This window comes from Oncorhynchus clarkii, chromosome 30 (assembly GCF_045791955.1).
Source record: "Oncorhynchus clarkii lewisi isolate Uvic-CL-2024 chromosome 30, UVic_Ocla_1.0, whole genome shotgun sequence".
Classification (NCBI taxonomy): Eukaryota; Metazoa; Chordata; class Actinopteri; order Salmoniformes; family Salmonidae; genus Oncorhynchus; species Oncorhynchus clarkii.
In genome coordinates this window covers 3,809,282-3,826,341 of record NC_092176.1, presented here as the reverse complement: position 1 = coordinate 3,826,341, position 17,060 = coordinate 3,809,282, and the positions used below count along the sequence as shown (strand labels likewise).

The 17,060-nt window shown below is 45.2% G+C and overlaps 1 protein-coding gene across 1 annotated transcript in view; it reads left to right on the top strand.

Annotated features, from left to right (window-relative positions):
• Positions 1 to 17,060, top strand: part of LOC139389409 (KIAA0825 ortholog) — a 148,688-nt gene that overhangs the window by 39,247 nt on the left and 92,381 nt on the right. Inside the window, exons 9-16 of the mRNA XM_071136149.1 lie at positions 1,189 to 1,339; positions 2,835 to 3,025; positions 7,592 to 7,780; positions 8,437 to 8,556; positions 10,015 to 10,154; positions 12,433 to 12,621; positions 16,031 to 16,258; positions 16,474 to 16,888. Coding sequence (XP_070992250.1) covers positions 1,189 to 1,339; positions 2,835 to 3,025; positions 7,592 to 7,780; positions 8,437 to 8,556; positions 10,015 to 10,154; positions 12,433 to 12,621; positions 16,031 to 16,258; positions 16,474 to 16,888 — 1,623 coding nt within the window. The remainder of the gene's footprint in view (positions 1 to 1,188; positions 1,340 to 2,834; positions 3,026 to 7,591; positions 7,781 to 8,436; positions 8,557 to 10,014; positions 10,155 to 12,432; positions 12,622 to 16,030; positions 16,259 to 16,473; positions 16,889 to 17,060) is intronic.

Genomic DNA, 17,060 nt, shown 5'->3' with positions numbered 1-17,060 from the left:
TAGACTACACCACTACTGTCATCCTTACCTCCAAGCGTTTATTCAAGTTGGATCATCTTTGGACGCCGACAGCAGTCGTACCATTGGAAGACATGGCTTGGACTGTAGCCTCCAAAAGCCTATTCCTGCTCTGTTCCCGCGATCCATCAAACACATTTGGTGTGTCATCATAGTGGTCTCTGACTTGTGGTCAGACTCGCTCAGGTGGAACAAACTTAAACTTGCACCTTTTTTTCATGCTGATTTGAATGTCATTGAGAAAACAGTGCCAACATTTTTTTGGGGAAAACATCCTTTCTGAATGTAAAAGTAATCCTCAAAGTAATTATCATTACACTACCTGTAATCAGATTACAATATTTTTGCTGCTAACATAACGGATTACAGTTACCATTTTTTGTAATCCCTTACATGTAACGGATTACATGTAATCTGTTACTCCCCAACCCTGGCTAAAAGAAAACTGCACCTCCATGACAACAAAGATTTAAAACAAGCAGAAAGCCATAAAAAGCCAAGGGGTTCACCAGACATATTTTCCAAAATATTCTGGGGGATTTATTGATGTCCAGTGTAGTTTCTCAGCCAAGGGAGATTGTCAGAGCACTGCCAAAGGTACTAAAACTCTGTAATTGAGTTGTAAAGAATCTGCATATCTGTGTGCGAGCGATGGCCTGACTGCACCGTCCGTTCGTCTGTCTGGTGGAATGGAGGAGATGTGTTGGTTGGAAAACAGATGTTGCCTCTCAAACTGAGCCAAAGGTTAAAGGCAGAGGAGAGTGAGAAGGCTACAGAGAGTCTGTGTGGCCTAGCACTGACAGAGAGGGCTGGGGAGCAAGATGGAGAGAGTTTGGAGAGAAGGGGGTGGGCTGTTTGAAGGGGGAGGGGCTACGAGAGAAGGGAGGGAGGGAAATAATGGAGTGGTTCTAATCACAGCCATTTGTGAATACATCTGGCAGATTTATTTACCTCCTAGTACCCCTTTTGCCACTGCACTCCACGTATCCCTCCTCAAAGTGCCCTGCTTGCCCATGTGCCCTACCTCTTCCCTCACGCCCCCCACCTTCACCTGCCCTGTGGCCCCTCACCCCCTATTCTCTTGAACTGCCCCCTCCCTCCCCTTTCTTTGGCCCCTGTGCAATCCTGTTGAAAGGTATTCCTGCGTGTGTGTTGTTTGTGGCCCTGCAGCCCCATGACACTGCTGCCCATCCAGAGGTACCAGGATGTGACGGAGGGCCTGAGAGAGCAGCTGGCCAGCTACTGTGTCCAGGTGTGCACCAGCACTATCCTGCAAGACGCAGAGAGCCACCACTGGGCTGACCCCAAACCCTTCTACGAGGTGAGCTAGACCACAATTACTGCATGGTACTCTACTGTAGCAAGCGTTTCGATAATGCTCTCTGTGCTAATGGAGATTCTCTGCTGGTATTTGTCAGCAAGAGAGAGTAATGGAGTCTTGTGTTTTTGTGTGTGTTGTGTCAAGGTAGTCAAGGTAGTTCAAGGTAGTTTTTTTTTGTCTATGAAGAGCTCTCTCCCTCTTTAGATGTATTCCCAAAATGCACTCTTTGCATTATCAGCACCCCCTTCCCCTCCCGCCCCCAAACTCAGGGCTCCACTCTCAGCTCTCCCAGCACATCTGGGGCTCCCGTGCTTCCCTGAGGGCTGGTGGGATCGAGGCGTCTGCACTGTGACCATCTGGAAACAGGGCTGCTGGAGCCCCTGTCCAAACCATACCTATGCCCCCTAAACCAACCCAGAACCCCCTCCCTCCCTTGCCCACTCCCTCCCTCTCCCTCCATTCCCAGTCACTGAGGTCAGACAGGCCTGCTGTGTGCAGGTGTGTTTTCCTCCAGGGAGGCAGCTTAGCTCTTCCGGCCCAGACCCAGCACCAAGACCCACAACCTGGCCAGGCCCAGCCACAGACAAGTCTCAGCCACACGTGCACTTCCTCTTGGTCCTGGTACAGATTGTAATTCAGGGGGGTCTGTTGGGTCCAGAGGCAGAGGATGGAGTCTTAATCCCGGACGTATGGTCATGCTCTCTGTCCAGAGACAATCCCTAAATTATTTGCTTGTGGGGAGGAGGGGGAAGAGGGGGCTGAGATCATTACTAGATGTCGAACATGTTGTTAATAATCTCTCTTTGGTCACAACACCAACTGTATAGGACTGCCCCCCCCCCCCCCTCCCCTTGTCTGAAAGCAATTAGAGACAGGAAACCAGCCTCTCTCATTATGTCTCTCTCTCTCTCTCTCTCTCTCTCTCTCTCTCTCTCTCTCTCTCTCTACCTCTCCTGTCTCTCTCTCTCCTCTCCCTCTCCCTCCTCTCTCTCCTCTCTCTCTCTCTCTGTCTTTGTTTTACAACATTTCTTTGACCCGATGTAAAACCCCATTCATCTTTTTGTCATCTAATTTCAGTGTGTGTGTGTGTGCGTGAGCATCTGTGTGTGTTTGTGTGTGTGTGTGTGTGTGTGTGTGCGTGTGTGTGTGTGAGTGAACATCTGTGTGTTTAGTGATATTCCAGACTGTTCCCCTTGTCTGTGATGCCTTCCACAGATCAGGGCATGAAAGCAGTCTTTAGTCACATAGGGGAACAGGAGCCCAGGTGCAGAGTGCAGGTGGTGTGACCATGGGGCCTTCTATGTGTTGACAGCACTGTCTCTCTCTCTCTCTCTCTTTCTCTCTCTCTCTCTCTCTCTCTCTCTCTCACACATTCATTATCCCTCTCATTCTCTCTCTTTCTATCACTCGCTCACTGTTTCTCCCATCTATCCATCCATCCATCTCTCCATTTCTCTATCTCGCTCCCTCGCTCCCTCTATCTCTCTCTCTGCAGGGTGATAGGTGTTCATTCTCAGTGCAGATGTGGCACTACTTCCTGACTGGGCTGCGTACTGACCTGTGGTTGGCTGTGCCAGGCTCTGTGGGGCGGGACGTGCTTGCTCAGGTGACCAGTGAGAGTCTGCAGGTTCTGGTGCAGAGGTACTCCAGGGCACGGCCCTCCTACAAGAGGCACCTGCAGATCAGGTACAGTATGGTATGAGGCAGTGCTTCCCCATACACACGCGCACATATGCATACAGGAACATACACACAGACATACATGCGTACATACACTCATATACACACACACATTATTGTTAGTGTTGTTGGTGTTGTTAGTGTTGTTTGTATTGTCAGTGTTGTTAGTATTGTTAGTATTGTTAGTGGTGTTAGTATCGCTAGTATTGTTGGAATTGTTAGCAGTGGTAGTATTGTTAGTATTGGTAGTGATGTTAGTATTGTTAGTAGTGCTAGTGGTGTTAGTATTGTTAGTTCAGATAGTTCTGTTAGTGTTGTTATTATTGTTAGTGGTGTTAGTAGTGTTAGTATTGTCTGTGGTCTTAGTGTTGTTAGTAGTGTTAGTATTAGTGGTGTTATTATGGTTGGTGTTGTTAGTGGCGTTATTATTGTTAGTGGTGTTGGTAGTGTTAGTATTATTCGTAGTGTTAGTATTGTTAGTAGTGCTACTATTGTTAGTAGTGTTAGTATTGGTTGTGGTGTTAGTATTGGTAGTGTTGTTAGTAGTATTAGTAGTGTTAGTAGTGTTAGCGGCGTTAGTATTGTTAGTGGCATTAGTATTGTTAGTGGTGTTAGTATTGGTAGTGTTGTTAGTGGTGTTAGTAGTGTTAGTGGTGTAGGTATTGTTAGTGGTGTTAGTATTGGTAGTGTTGTTAGTAGTGTTAGTAGTGTTAGTATGGTTTGTGGTGTTAGTAGTGTTAGCATTGGTAGTGTTATTAGTATTGGTAGTGTTAGTGGTGTTATTATTGTTGGTGGTGTTAGTATTGTTAGTGGCATTAGTAGTGTTGGTGTTGTTGGTAGTGTTAGTGGTGTTAGTAGTGTTAGTAGTGCTACTATTGTTAGTAGTGTTAGTATTGTTTGTGGTGTTAGTATTGGTAGTGCTGTTAGTGGTGTTAGCGGTGTTAGTATTGTTAGTAGTGTTAGTATTGTTAGTGGTGTTAGTATTGGTAGTGATGTTAGTGGTGTTAGTATTGTTAGTATTGTTAGTGGTGTTAGTATTGGTAGTGCTGTTAGTGGTGTTAGTATTGTTAGTGGTGTTAGTATCGTTAGTGGTGTTAGTATTGGTAGTGTTGTTAGTGGTGTTAGTATTGTTAGTGGTGTTAGTATCGTTAGTGGTGTTAGTATTGGTAGTGGTGTTAGTATTGTTAATAGTGTTAGTATGGTTTGTGGTGTTAGTGGTGTTAGTAGTGTTAGCATTGGTAGTGTTAGTTTTGGTAGTGTTGTATTGTTAGTGGTGTTAGTATTGGTAGTGTTGTTAGTATTGTTAGTGGTGTTAGTGGTGTTAGTATTGGTAGTGTTGTTAGTGGTGTTAGTATTGTTAGTAGTGTTAGTATGGTTTGTGGTGTTAGTGGTGTTAGTAGTGTTAGCATTGGTAGTGTTGTTAGTTTTGGTAGGGTTGTCAGTGTTGTTAGTAGTGCTAGTATTGTTAGTGCGAGTAGTATTGTTAGTGTGGTTAGTGTTTTTAGAAGTGTTAGCATTGTTAGTAGTGTTAGTGTTGTTAGTATTGATAGTGTTGTTAGTATTGCCAGTGGTGTTAGTATTGTCAGTGGTGTTAGTATTGGTAGTGTTGTTAGTGGTGGTAGTGTTGTTAGTGGTGTTAGTATTGTTAGTAGTGTTAGTATGGTTTGTGGTGTTAGTGGTGTTAGTAGTGTTAGCATTGGTAGTGTTGTTAGTTTTGGTAGGGTTGTCAGTGTTGTTAGTAGTGCTAGTATTGTTAGTGCGAGTAGTATTGTTAGTGTGGTTAGTGTTTTTAGAAGTGTTAGCATTGTTAGTAGTGTTAGTGTTGTTAGTATTGATAGTGTTGTTAGTATTGCCAGTGGTGTTAGTATTGTCAGTGGTGTTAGTATTGGTAGTGTTGTTAGTGGTGTTAGTATTGTTAGCAGTGTTAGTATGGTTCGTGGTGTTAGTATTGTTAGTGTTGTTAGTATTGGTAGGGTTGTCAGTGTTGTTAGTATTGTTAGTAGTGCTAGTATTGTTAGTGCCAGTAGTATTGTTAGTGTGGTTAGTGTTGTTAGTATTGTTAGTAGTGTTAGTATAGTTAGTAGTGTTAGTATTGTTAGTGTTGTATTGTTAGTGGTGTTAGTATTGGTAGTGTGGTTAGTATTGTATGTGGTGTTAGTGGTGTTAGTATTGTTAGTGGCGGTAGTATTGTTAGTAGTGTTAGTATGGTTTGTGGTGTTAGTAGTGTTTGCATTGGTAGTGTTGTTAGTATTGGTAGGGTTGTCAGTGTTGTTAGTATTGTTAGTAGTGCTAGTATTGTTAGTGCCAGTAGTATTGTTAGTGTGGTTAGTGTTGTTAGTATTGTTAGTAGTGTTAGTATAGTTAGTAGTGTTAGTATTGTTAGTGTTGTTTGTAGTGTTAGTGTTTTTATTATTGTTAGGATTGTTAGTGGTGTTAGTATTGTTAGTATTGTTAGTAGTGTCTGTGTTGTTAGTGTTGTTAGTAGTGTTAGTGTTGATAGCGCTGTTAATAGTGTTAGTATTGGTAGTGTTGTTTATAGTGTTAGTGTTGTTAGTGTTGTTAGTATTGTTAGTGTTGGTTGTGGTGGTAGTGTTCTTATTATTGTTAGTATTGTTAGTATTGTTAGTGTTATTGGCGTTGATAGTAGTGTTAGTATTGTTAGTGTTGTTTGTAGTGTTAGTGTTGTTATTATTGTTATTAGTGTTAGTTTTGTTAGTGTTGTTTGTAGTGTTAGTGTTGTTAGTATTGTTCGTAGTGTCAATATTGTTGGTGTTGTTTGTAGTGTTAGTGTTGCTAGTATTGTTAGTATTGTTTGCAGTGTTAGTAGTGTTAGTATTGTTAGTGTTGTTTGTAGTGTTAGTATTGTTTGTATTGTTAGTAGTGTTAGTAGTTTTAGTAGTGTTAGTGTTGATAGTGGTGTTAGTAGTGTTAGTGGTGTTAGTTGTGTTAGTGTTGTTTGTAGTGTTAGTGGTGTTAGTATTGTTAGTCTTGTTTGTAGTGTTAGTGTTGTTTGTATTGTCAGTATTGTTAGTAATGTTAGTGGTGTTAATAGTGTTAGTGGTGTTAGTAGTGTTAGTTTTGTTAGTGTTGTTTGTAGTGTTAGTGTTGTTGGTATTGTTAGTAGTGTTAGTAGTGTTAGTGTTGTTAGTAGTGTTAGTAGTGTTAGTGTTGTTAGTGGTGTTAGTTTTGTTAGTATTGTTAGTTTTGTCAGTGTTGTTAGTAGTAGTCATATTGTTAGTGTTGGTTGTAGTGTTAGTGTTGTTAGTATTGTTAGTCGTGTTAGTATTGTTAGTGTTGTTTGTAGTGTTAGTGTTGTTATGATTGTTAGTAGTGCTAGTATTGTTAGTAGTGTTAGTATTGTTAGTGGTGTTAGTAATGTTAGTAGTGTTAGTTTTGTTAGTATTGTTAGTGTTGCTGTTAGTGTTGATAGTGGTGTTAGTAGGGTTAGTATTGTTCGTGTTGTTTGTAGTTTGTGTTGTTAGTATTTTTAGTGCTGTTAGTATTGTTAGTGTTGTTTGTGTTGTTAGTATTGTTAGTGATGTTAGTATTGTTAGTGTTGTTTGTGTTGTTAGTATTGTTGGTGTTGTTTGTGTTGTTAGTGTTGTTTGTGTTGTTAGTGTTGTTTGTGTTGTTAGTATTGTTCGTGTTGTTAGTATTGTTAGTGTTGTTAGTATTGTTGGTGGATTTTGTGTTGTTATTATTGTTTGTGTATTTTGTGTTGTTGGTGTTGATCATGTTGTTAGTATTGTTAGTGTTGTTAGTGTTGTTGTCTGTGCTGTTGGTGTTATTGGTGTTGATCGTGTTGTTAGTATTGTTAGTGTTGTTAGTGTTGTTGTTTGTGCTGTTGGTGTTATTAGTGTTGATCGTGTTGTTAGTGTTGTTGTTGGTGTTGATCGTGTTGTTAGTATTGTTGGTGTTAGTGTTGTTGTTTGTGGTGTTGGTGTTGTTGTTGTTGTTAGTGTTGTCGTGTTAGGGTTAGGCTCAGTTCCATAGTGTTCCTCTTGGGCTTGACGTGGGGGACTGAACGCTGCATTAACACATACTAAACACACCCTGAACACATGCTGAGGCCTTCAGTCCACAACTGCTTCACATCACCGCTGACGGATGACAATGTGCAGGTCGTCCATGAATTAGTGTTGTGTGTGTGTGTGTGTGTGTGTGTGTGTGTGTGTTACATACAGGCCTTCCAAAGAGAGAGAGGAAGTGTAGGGTTCCTCTGTCTATCTCTGCTCCAACTCACAACCCTCACATGATTACACTAAGACACACTTAGGAATGCTGTCCATCTAACTTAGAACGGTGATGACAGATTTGGCTCCCGTGAAGAAATAGTCCAATAAAAGCCCTACAACCAATTGAGGAAACAGATTTACTGCTTTCTGGACATGAAAGAAGCTATTTATTTACATAGTAGAGCGAAGGCCTCAGGCCCGTAACTGTCCTGTCATAAACTCAGCAGGAGGTTTCATCTGGCTCGCCAACCATGTTGTCATGTTATGATGTCATGCCTGATGAGAGTTCGGGATGCTCTGTGTAGTGTCTAACCCCTTCTCCCCCCCCACCCCCCAGGTGTGACATCACGGTGGTGCTGCTGTGTGTGGAGCAGCTCATGTGGAGTGTGTGTGAGCGGCCCGAGGCGCTGGCTCAGTCAGAGCCATCGGTGGCGGGCTGCGTCTGGGTCGCCTCAATCCACAGCCTGTGTGACCAGCTCCTGACCACGCTGGTCATCGTGACCGCACCCCTGCCTCAGCTCTACTGGTACAAACACAGCCTCTGCCATCTGATCTCTCACACTGGCCGCACTAGCCAATCAGCTGTAGCGCATGCTGTCTGCCTTTTACCAACCCCAAACCTCTGGGAACTGTCGTCTTTTAAACCGCCGCTTAGTCCCAGGGGTTCACTCTGACATCATAAACCTATATTGATGTACATTAATGCAGCATGGTAAGATTAACCTGGCTTTGTTGTAACAGACCACTCTTTATGCAGGGTGTCAATCCGCGAAACATTAGGAACACCTGCTCCTTCCATGACATAGACTGACCAGGTGAATCCAGGTGAAAGCTATGATCCCTTATTGATGTCGCCTGTTAAATCCACTTCAATCGGTGTAGACGAAGGGGCCCGGTTTGTGTCAGGAACTGCAACGCTGCTGGGTTTTCACGCAGAAGAGTTTCCCGTGTGTATCAAGAATGGTCCACCACCCCAAAGGACATCCAGCCAACTTGACACAACTGTGGGAAGCATTGGAGTCAACATGGGCCAGCAACCTTGTAGAATGCTTTCGACACCTTGGAGAGTCCATGCCCCGACGAATTGAGGCTGTTCTGAGGTCCATACACTGTCACGGCATAGGCAAAGGACACATTGGGCTGATATGCTGTATTCTGATGGCTATGTGTCATATCCCTCAGGACTTTCCAGTACAGACCTGGAGAGGGCTCCGCGCCAGCTCTGGCCCATTCCCCAGGCAGCCCTGGCATACACTGGCTCAGTGCCATCCACCCTGGCCTGTTCACCCAGCAGGCAGCACGGTACGTAACATACGCACACTCGCACAAACTCTTACACGCAGAGAGTATACCCACCACGGCCCAAGGGCCATATGTCAAGCACCATATGTGTGCTGAGTTAGGGCGTCGTCTTTGTGAGGGCCCCAGTCATACCCGGGGCTGTAATACAACACAGATGCAGTTAAAGAAGTCGAGGTGGGAAGCAATAGTGTTACTACACACACTGTGTTTATGTTAATGGCTGCTGAAGGGGTTTTCGCTGAGGGTGTGAACAGAGACGACTGTTTCGGAGTGGGACGAGGGGTGTGCGTGCATGCGCTCGTGTTTGGAGGTTTGGGGAGGAATGACTTCTCTGACCTGAGAAGGTGCACTCAGTCACTCTCCGCACTCGCCCCATACTGCTGTCTCCCCTCACCACCCTTACTCTTGGGTGATGTCATCGCAGGCTTAGAGAGCACAAATCACCTCCCATCTAACCCCTGCCATACTCCCTGAGAGTTGAAATGAGTTTATGTTTATGACCTTCTTTATTTTCCTCATGTTCAGCGATGGCAGGGTGCCTTGCTGTGCTGTGGTTCCCTGGCCAAATCCACAGGTCCTTCCATGGCTGGGCCCTGTAGCCAGACCTTCCCTCAGCTCAGCTCCTCACATAAACCGACAGTGATGATTATTAAATAAAACAACAATAAAAACACAAAGCACGTCGATAAATCAAGCAGTATTATGGCCAATCAAAAGTGTGGAGCTCTCTTGTTTTGACACTGGAAGCCGACCCTGTGCTGTAGCTGGTCAGATTTATCACAGCAGTTAAGGGAGGATCTCTCCTGGATTTGCAGCCCCAGTGACATCATAAACTGCGCCGTCAGGTTAAGGCATAGTGTTCCTCACTCAAGCAGCAGGGTGCACCACGCTCTCGCTTTTTGGCTGGAACGGGGTGGCTAACTTTCCCTCCCCCGTCCTCCGCCTAGTTTTCCTTGCCCTTTATCAGGTTTTTATTGAGACGTATACAACACACGCCCGTGCACACTCACACGCACACTCACACATTCACACACATGCACACTCGCACGCAAACTCCAAGGACATGCCTCATTACACCCAGCTGGCTGCAGCCTCATGGTTCCACAAAATACATAGAGGGTTATGCTGTATATTTATGTATTTGGCTTCTCCCCAAATGTTCATTTGCTTGGAGCTGGCCAAGATTAAATGTAATTCCTTCCTGGTGCACTCTCGAAGTAAGCGAGCATGAAGGCATTTGCGCACTAATCTGGTAAGGGAGGAACTGACATTCAAGGAAGTTGCTATATCATAACAGTATATTTGCAGTTCACGGATGTGCGTCCTCCCTTGTCTGAATGGACTGCTTTCTATCATTCTAGTTACCCGACGCTGCAGAGCCGTCACTGTTGTTGTGTGTTGTTTCTCCCGCCGCCGTTTCTCCTGTCCGTCTGACCCGTGACTGTCTCTGTCTTGTAGGGAGGGCCTGGCGGGCGAAGCGACCTCCGAGTGCCAGCTGAGGCTGCTGACCTCTGACCCAAGATGCAGTCCCAGGTTGCTGCTGACCGCCATCCTGCACAGAGACTGTCACCTGCTGCGAGTCCTCCTGGAACACTCCCGTAAGACACTCTGATGGAAATACTCTAACAACCTGCTCGTTGCACCACACACACCTGGGAAAGGGGATTGAAAAATGAAAAATGAGTCCGATATCCAACTGAGTTTTCTGAGATGTCATGTTGTTGCTTTGTTGGTTGCACAAACTCTTCATTCTCCCAAATATGATATATTTTTTTTAATTCATGTGTTAGATCTTTATTAGGCAAAGTGAAACCAAAGTCAAGCCGTCAACCTCCCAGAGGCCCATGGGTAGGATAGGATCCACTTTGGTTATGAAACCTTTAAAATGTAATCTGTGCCCAGGGCCCCAATGAAACTAATCACATCTATGGACAGGCTGTGCAGTGCCTGAACATCTTTGGATGGAGCCCATTTGTTTTATGGAGTTGTCATCATCCTCCTCATCATCATCAGGGCCTTCTTCATCCCGACTAAATCAATAGAGAGCCGTAATAAACACCCAACAGGGCTAACCTGAGCTCACACACTGACCTTTAAACATCTCCTTCTCCTCTCTCCACATTGTGAAAGTGTAACCTTTAAAGACTGTTGTGCACTTGCACATTAATTCACATTAAAGCGACCTCATTAATAACAACGCCGGCCTTCTAAGACGACGGCAGCTAGCTAGCGTTTCTCCCCTCCCCACCATCGCCCGGGCCTGCACTGCACCGTCGTAAATCAACATCGCCACCAAACCGAACTCTACCTCGGAGACCAGCTAATTAAGAGGAACCAGACAAACCCGGCCATTCTCCTCGTCCCAACTCTCAGCAGCCACTGCTGCCTTAACTGCTCTCTGATGGGTGGGTCTGTCCTCTCGCGCAGCAGCGCCAGCAGGCTGGGCACAGATTTCCGCTACGCTAGGTCCTCTCTGTAAATGAGCAGCTTTATACACAGGACTGTTTTATTATCATCACACACTGTGTCTGCTTCCAATTACAGGAGAGAGAGAGAGAGAGAGAGAGAGAGAGAGAGAGAGAGAGAGAGAGAGAGAGAGAGAGAGAGAGAGAGAGAGAGAGAGAGAGAGAGAGAGAGAGAGAGAGAGAGAGAGAGAGAGAGAGAGAGAGAGAGAGAGAGAGAGAGAGAGAGAGAGAGAGAGAGAGAGAGAGAGAGAGAGAGAGAGAGAGAGAGAGAGAGACTCCTCAGAGATGGAACAGTAGTCTATCTATCATAACTCATCTCCGGTTCCGTAATGGGATAATTATTAAAAGGTGTCTAGTTAACCCGCCATGCTCTTCAGCACCCCAAGTGGAAATGAATATAAGTCCCCCCTTTCCCCTCGACAGTGGGCATGGCGCTATCACCACGCGCCCTCTCCTTAAGGACCAATTACCAGGCCGACAGACTACAAGGCCGCAGCATTATCCACATAATGCAGTGTAATAGAGTGATTGTAGGTCAAAGGATGTTTGACCACTTTTTTTTTGTGCCACGTCGGGAGAAAAAAAACAGAGAGGAAATCAATTCCCATCAGTGGTTGAGCGGCGATGGGCTTCCTGGCTTCTTATTAAGCCGGGTGATATTAGGGCCCCTGCGTCCCTTAATGCGGCAGGTAATTTAGGCCTGTCATTTTAAAACAGTCCAACATTTGTCAAGGGGGAACGCAAACAGCTCCCTGCCTTCCATCAAAGGGCCCGCTCATTGAGTGTTGCGTTGCATTCGGCCTCCTATTCAAATACCTGTCATCTCCCACAAAATAGACTGACGGACGGCCTCTGGACCTGTGCCACTGGAGGAACACAGATGATCCCCCTCCCCCTCGGCCCCTACCCCCACCTCCCAACCCCCAACCCTCACCACACCATGCCTGCAGCGACCCCCACAAGGACATCCTGGCAGAACGTGTTCCTACTTATTTCCTGCCTTTCGTCTACTAGATATTCATCCACAAGAGGCTTGGGGATTCAGTTGTTTTTGTATAGTTTCACTAAAGATGTGTGGGTGTGTATTTTCTATGCCAATAGTTATTTTGTTACCTTTCGTTGGCGTGTCCCAGTTTGGACAGCCTTGACAGCCTTGAGATATTTTCTCGCTTGGCGCGTTTGATATTGCTTTATTTCCACCTCTCCTCAGCCCCCACCTCGAAGGTGCAGCTGGGGAATGTTCTGTATCATGACGACTAAGGTTGAAATGAAAGGTTAGCAGTGCACGGTCATATATTGCAGCTGAAGAGACCCCATTCAAAACTGACTGGCACTCCCGAACGTGTTTGAACGCTTGGGTTTCACTATAGTCCTTGGCATTTTATGTGTGTCTGTCACTTCAACTTTTCAGATTTCTGCGTGGAGGAGGAGGCAGATGCTGATGCTGTGTCACCTGTGAAGAGCGATGCTGGAGATGAGTTTATGGAGGCTGTGTACAACGTGCTCAGTTCTCTGAACAATGTCCCAAAAGCCCTGACTCTGGCCCTGGAGACTTACTTTGACAGAGGACACTTATGGGACTATCTATACAGCCCGGCAGGTATTGAAACCTCATTGTTGCTATACAGAACCTATATTTTACACTGGAGTGCGCTGTACTGTAGGCACTCGAGAGCACACAATGCAGGATGCAGACTGCGTTTCCAAAGAAAAGCACTGAAGAAACCTACAGTTGACGTCGGAGGTTTACGTACACTTAGGTTGGAGTCATTAACACTAGTTTTTCAACCACTCCACACATTTCTTGTTAACAAACTATAGTTTCGGCAAGTCGGTTAGGACATCTACTTTGTGCACGACACAATACATTTTTCCAACAATTGTTTACAGACAGGTTATTTCACTTATAATTCACTGTATTACAATTCCAGTGGGTCAGAAGTTTACATACACTAAGTTGACTGTGCCTTTAAACAGCTTGGAAAGTTCCAGAAAATGTTGTCATGGCTTTAGAAGCTTCTGATAGGCTAATTGACGTCAATTGGGGGTGTACCTGTGGATGTATTTCAAGGCCTACCTTCAAACTCAGTGCCTCTTTGCTTGACATCGTTGGAAAATCAAAAGAAATCAGCAACGAAAACTAATTGTAGACCTCCATAAGTCTGGTTCATCCTTGAGAGCAATTTCCACACCGCTCAGGAAGGAGACGCGTTCTGTCTCCTAGAGATTAACGTACTTTGGTGCTAAAAGTGCAAATCAATCCCAGAACAACAGCAAAGGACTTTCTGAAGATGTGAAGATGCAGGAGGACAGGAGGTACAAAAGTATCTATATCCACAGTTAAATGAGTCCTATATTGATAACCTGAAATGCCGCTCAGAAATAGAACTGTTTGGCCATAATGACCATCGTTATGTTTGGAGGAAAAAGGGGGAGGCTTGAAAGCCGAAGAACACCATCCCAACCGTGAGCACAGGGGTGGCAGCATCATGTTGTGGGGGTGCTTTGCTGCAGGAGGGACTGGTGCACTTCACAAAATAGATGGCAACATGAGGAAGGAGAATTATGTGGATATATTGAAGCAACATCTCAAGACATCAGTCAGGAAGTTAAAGCTTGGTCACAAATGGGTCTTCCAAATGGACAATGACTCCAAGCATAATTCCAAAGTTGTTGCAAAATGGCTTAAAGACAGCAAAGTCAAGGTATTGGAGTGGCCATCACAAAGCTCTGACCTCAATCCTATAGACAATTTGTGGGCAGAACTGAAAAAGCGTGTGCGAGCAAGGAAGCCTACAAACCTGACTCAGTTACACCAGCTCTGTCAGGAGGAATGGGCCAAAATTCACCCAATTATTGTGGGAAGCTTGTGGAAGGCTACCCGAAACGTTTGACCCAAGTTAAACAATTTAAAGGAAATGCTATCAAATACTAATTGAGTGTATGTAACCTTCTGACCCACTGGGAATGTGATGAAAGAAATAAAAGCTGAAATAAATCATTCTTTCTACTATTATTCTGACATTTCACATTCTTAAAATAAAGTGGTGATCCTAACTAACTTAAAACAGGGAATTTTTACGAGGATTAAATGTCAGGAATTGTGAAAAACTAAGTTTAAATGTATTTGGCTAAGGTGTATGTAAACGTTTGACTTCAACGGTATGTCCTAATTTTGTCATGGTCCCTAATGTTCAGATCTGGATCCAAATATATCACGTTTTGGGAAATCCAATTTGAGCTGCAATTTATTTAGTCTGACTGGTACAATGGAACCAATGGAATAGTCCCAAAAGTACAAACTCCAAGCTAAATTAAACACACCTAAAATAAAGTATATGAAACTATTTGAGATGTCTATTTGACCCACATCAGGTTCAAATCCACATATAGGTTAACGCTATTAGTAGTTATGTGGCCGTGTGTGAGTGTGTGTGTGCATGCGTGCTAGCGTGTGTGCATGCCCATAGGTAAACACTGTCGTCACCATTCTAACGAATACACCACGTCCGAAGTGGGCTTTTATCGGAATGGATTCGAGGCTCAGTACAAATAATCCTAAACTGCAGCGCAAACCCTCCCTTAACTGGCTCTCTGGTGACTGTTTACGTGTTGTCATTTCCATGACAAAACATAGAAGAAGTCCCGCTCCAACATCAGCTCATCCTGTCGAGCTGATCGTACTACTAATCGTTCAGTGCTCAATAACACAGACTGCAACTATTCCCTGACACTTCCATTTGATTTTGGGTTTAATCAGGGCTCCTGTGGAGTCCCAGCTCCTTTTGCTGTAGTTTTTTTTCTCCATCACATGCGAGAGGTAATTATTGTAGCATAAATTAGGGTGATTGGGTAGGAGGTTGGAAGGGGAGAAGGAGAGAAGACAGTGGTGTATTCACTCCTGTCGTCTCAATGTCACCCGGTGCTCTCTCTCTCTCTCTCTCTCTCTCTCTCTTCTCTCTCTCTCTCTCTCTCTCTCTCTTCTCTCTCTCTTCTCTCTCTCTTCTCGCTCTCTCGCTCTCTCGCTCTCTCTCTTCTCTCTCTCTTCTTCTCTCTCTCTCTCTTTCTGTGTGTCTCCTGCTATCGTTGGCTTAATTGCTGCTCTGGGATGCACCTCCCAACTGAGATGGTGTGTAATTGAATTTTGGGGCACAGGAGTTCCCCGAACCAAACTATTGATCTCTCTGGGAACTTTTCTACTGTTCTGTGTTCTTTACAGTCTGTGATGTCCAATGACTTAACCATCAGCTGGAGCTGGCTGAAGTCTTATGTGTTGAAGTAGTCAGTGATTATATAAGAGCTGAGTTGTGAACAGGTTTTGAATATGGGGTGACTTTTGACAAATGGGTTGAGGTTTTGGAGACAGAGGTCTTGCTTTACCATGTAGCAGGCCTATATCACGTCAGGGTTTTTGAAGGGATGGAGAGTTATAGATGGTAGGATTCCCCTGGGACTTCAATGCATTCCAGTTCTGCCACTGTACTAAATCTCTCTGATGTAGCTCTTTGTTTTACTGCTAATGCCATGGAAACGATATGAGTGCCGTACAGCTGCACACTGTTGCTGATCTGGTACTAATATGTACAGGGTATTGAAGGCCAAAATGTTGAAAGGCCTGACTTCGGCAAAGCTGGTATACACCTAATGCCCACCTGGCTTTGATACAGAATACCTCTCTTCCCCTGGTAGTGGGTTTCAAAAACTTCTCCGCATCAAAAGATTTACGGTTGCAAGGTTCAGCTTTTTAAATCTGTTGTTCTGTTTTCAGTTGTTCACCCTCAAATAATCTTTCTCTCCTTGGCACTCCTTGGCACTGAAATTGTGATTTATGGTGGTTGACAGAGTTTTCTCACCTGATTCCCCCAGGTTTCGATAAGTTGCTGATTTAAATATTGATAAGCATTAGCCAATTTAGAAGAAGATCCCTCTGGAACACTCAGAACGACTACTGTTCCTCTGTCATGAAAGTGATTGCTGACCCTGTCCTGTCCTGTCCTGGCCTGTCCTAGATTCAGTGCGGCCTGTCCCCGTGGTGATCAGCTTTATCCGGGCAGTGGTCAACCAGCCTGTCCACTGCCTTCTGGGCCATCTGGTCACCATGGTACTGGCTTGGCAGGCCTCTGAGGATCCCTGTTCCTCCCTGCTCAGACGGGACGTCCCAGACAACATCCTCACTAAAGTCCCCAAGGAGTGGAGCTATACCCTTCAGACACCCAAGGGGAGGGAATCAGCTAAGAGTACGTACTGGCGCCACTGTCTCACTCTGAGCTGGATTATTGTGTGGACTGAATTGTGTGGATCAAAAAATGTATATTTGCATTGCATCTCTTCTTGTAGTACACCGGAACTCAATTGATTATCCATTGGCTAAATTAACATATTTATTTCATGCTCAGTATTGTCTGAAACACTTTGTTTCCTTACCCCTGGTTTGTCTCTCCTGTCTGTTCAGGTGTGGTGAATCTGGCCCTCCAGGCCCTCTCCTTCATCTACACCAACCTGCCCTCGGCCGTGGCTTCCCTCCCTCTGCCAGTGCGCTTCCTCTTCCACACCGCAGAGAAACACCTTTCCCAGCATGCTCGGCAGCTGCGCTCCACAGGCCTGCTCCTCTGGGCCCTCCTTAGCTGTCTCTGCCAGTGCCTGGAGGACCCCAACTCACTGGAGCTGCTGTGCGGCTTGCCTTTGGACCGGGGGGCCAAGGAGAGACTGGCCCTGCTGTCAGAGTGCCTCCAGGGGACCATGGGCCAGGGCCAGCAGAAGGGTGTGCCCAAGCCCACTGTGCACAAGGTACTGCAGGCTCTGGAGGAGAGGAGGCCCAAGTGGTGCTCCATGCAGCTGCAGAAGGCCCGCAAGCTCTGCTCCGAGAGGTGAGAGGACAACCAAACTTAATCCTAACCTAACTGTAATCCTAACCAAACCTAATTTATCCTGCAGAAGGCCTGCAAGCTCTGCTCCGTTCGGTGAGAGGTCAACTCTGGACACCTGCTGTGTGTACAAACACGGAGCTGCGGTCAATCCATTTCTCTCTTTATAGTCTTC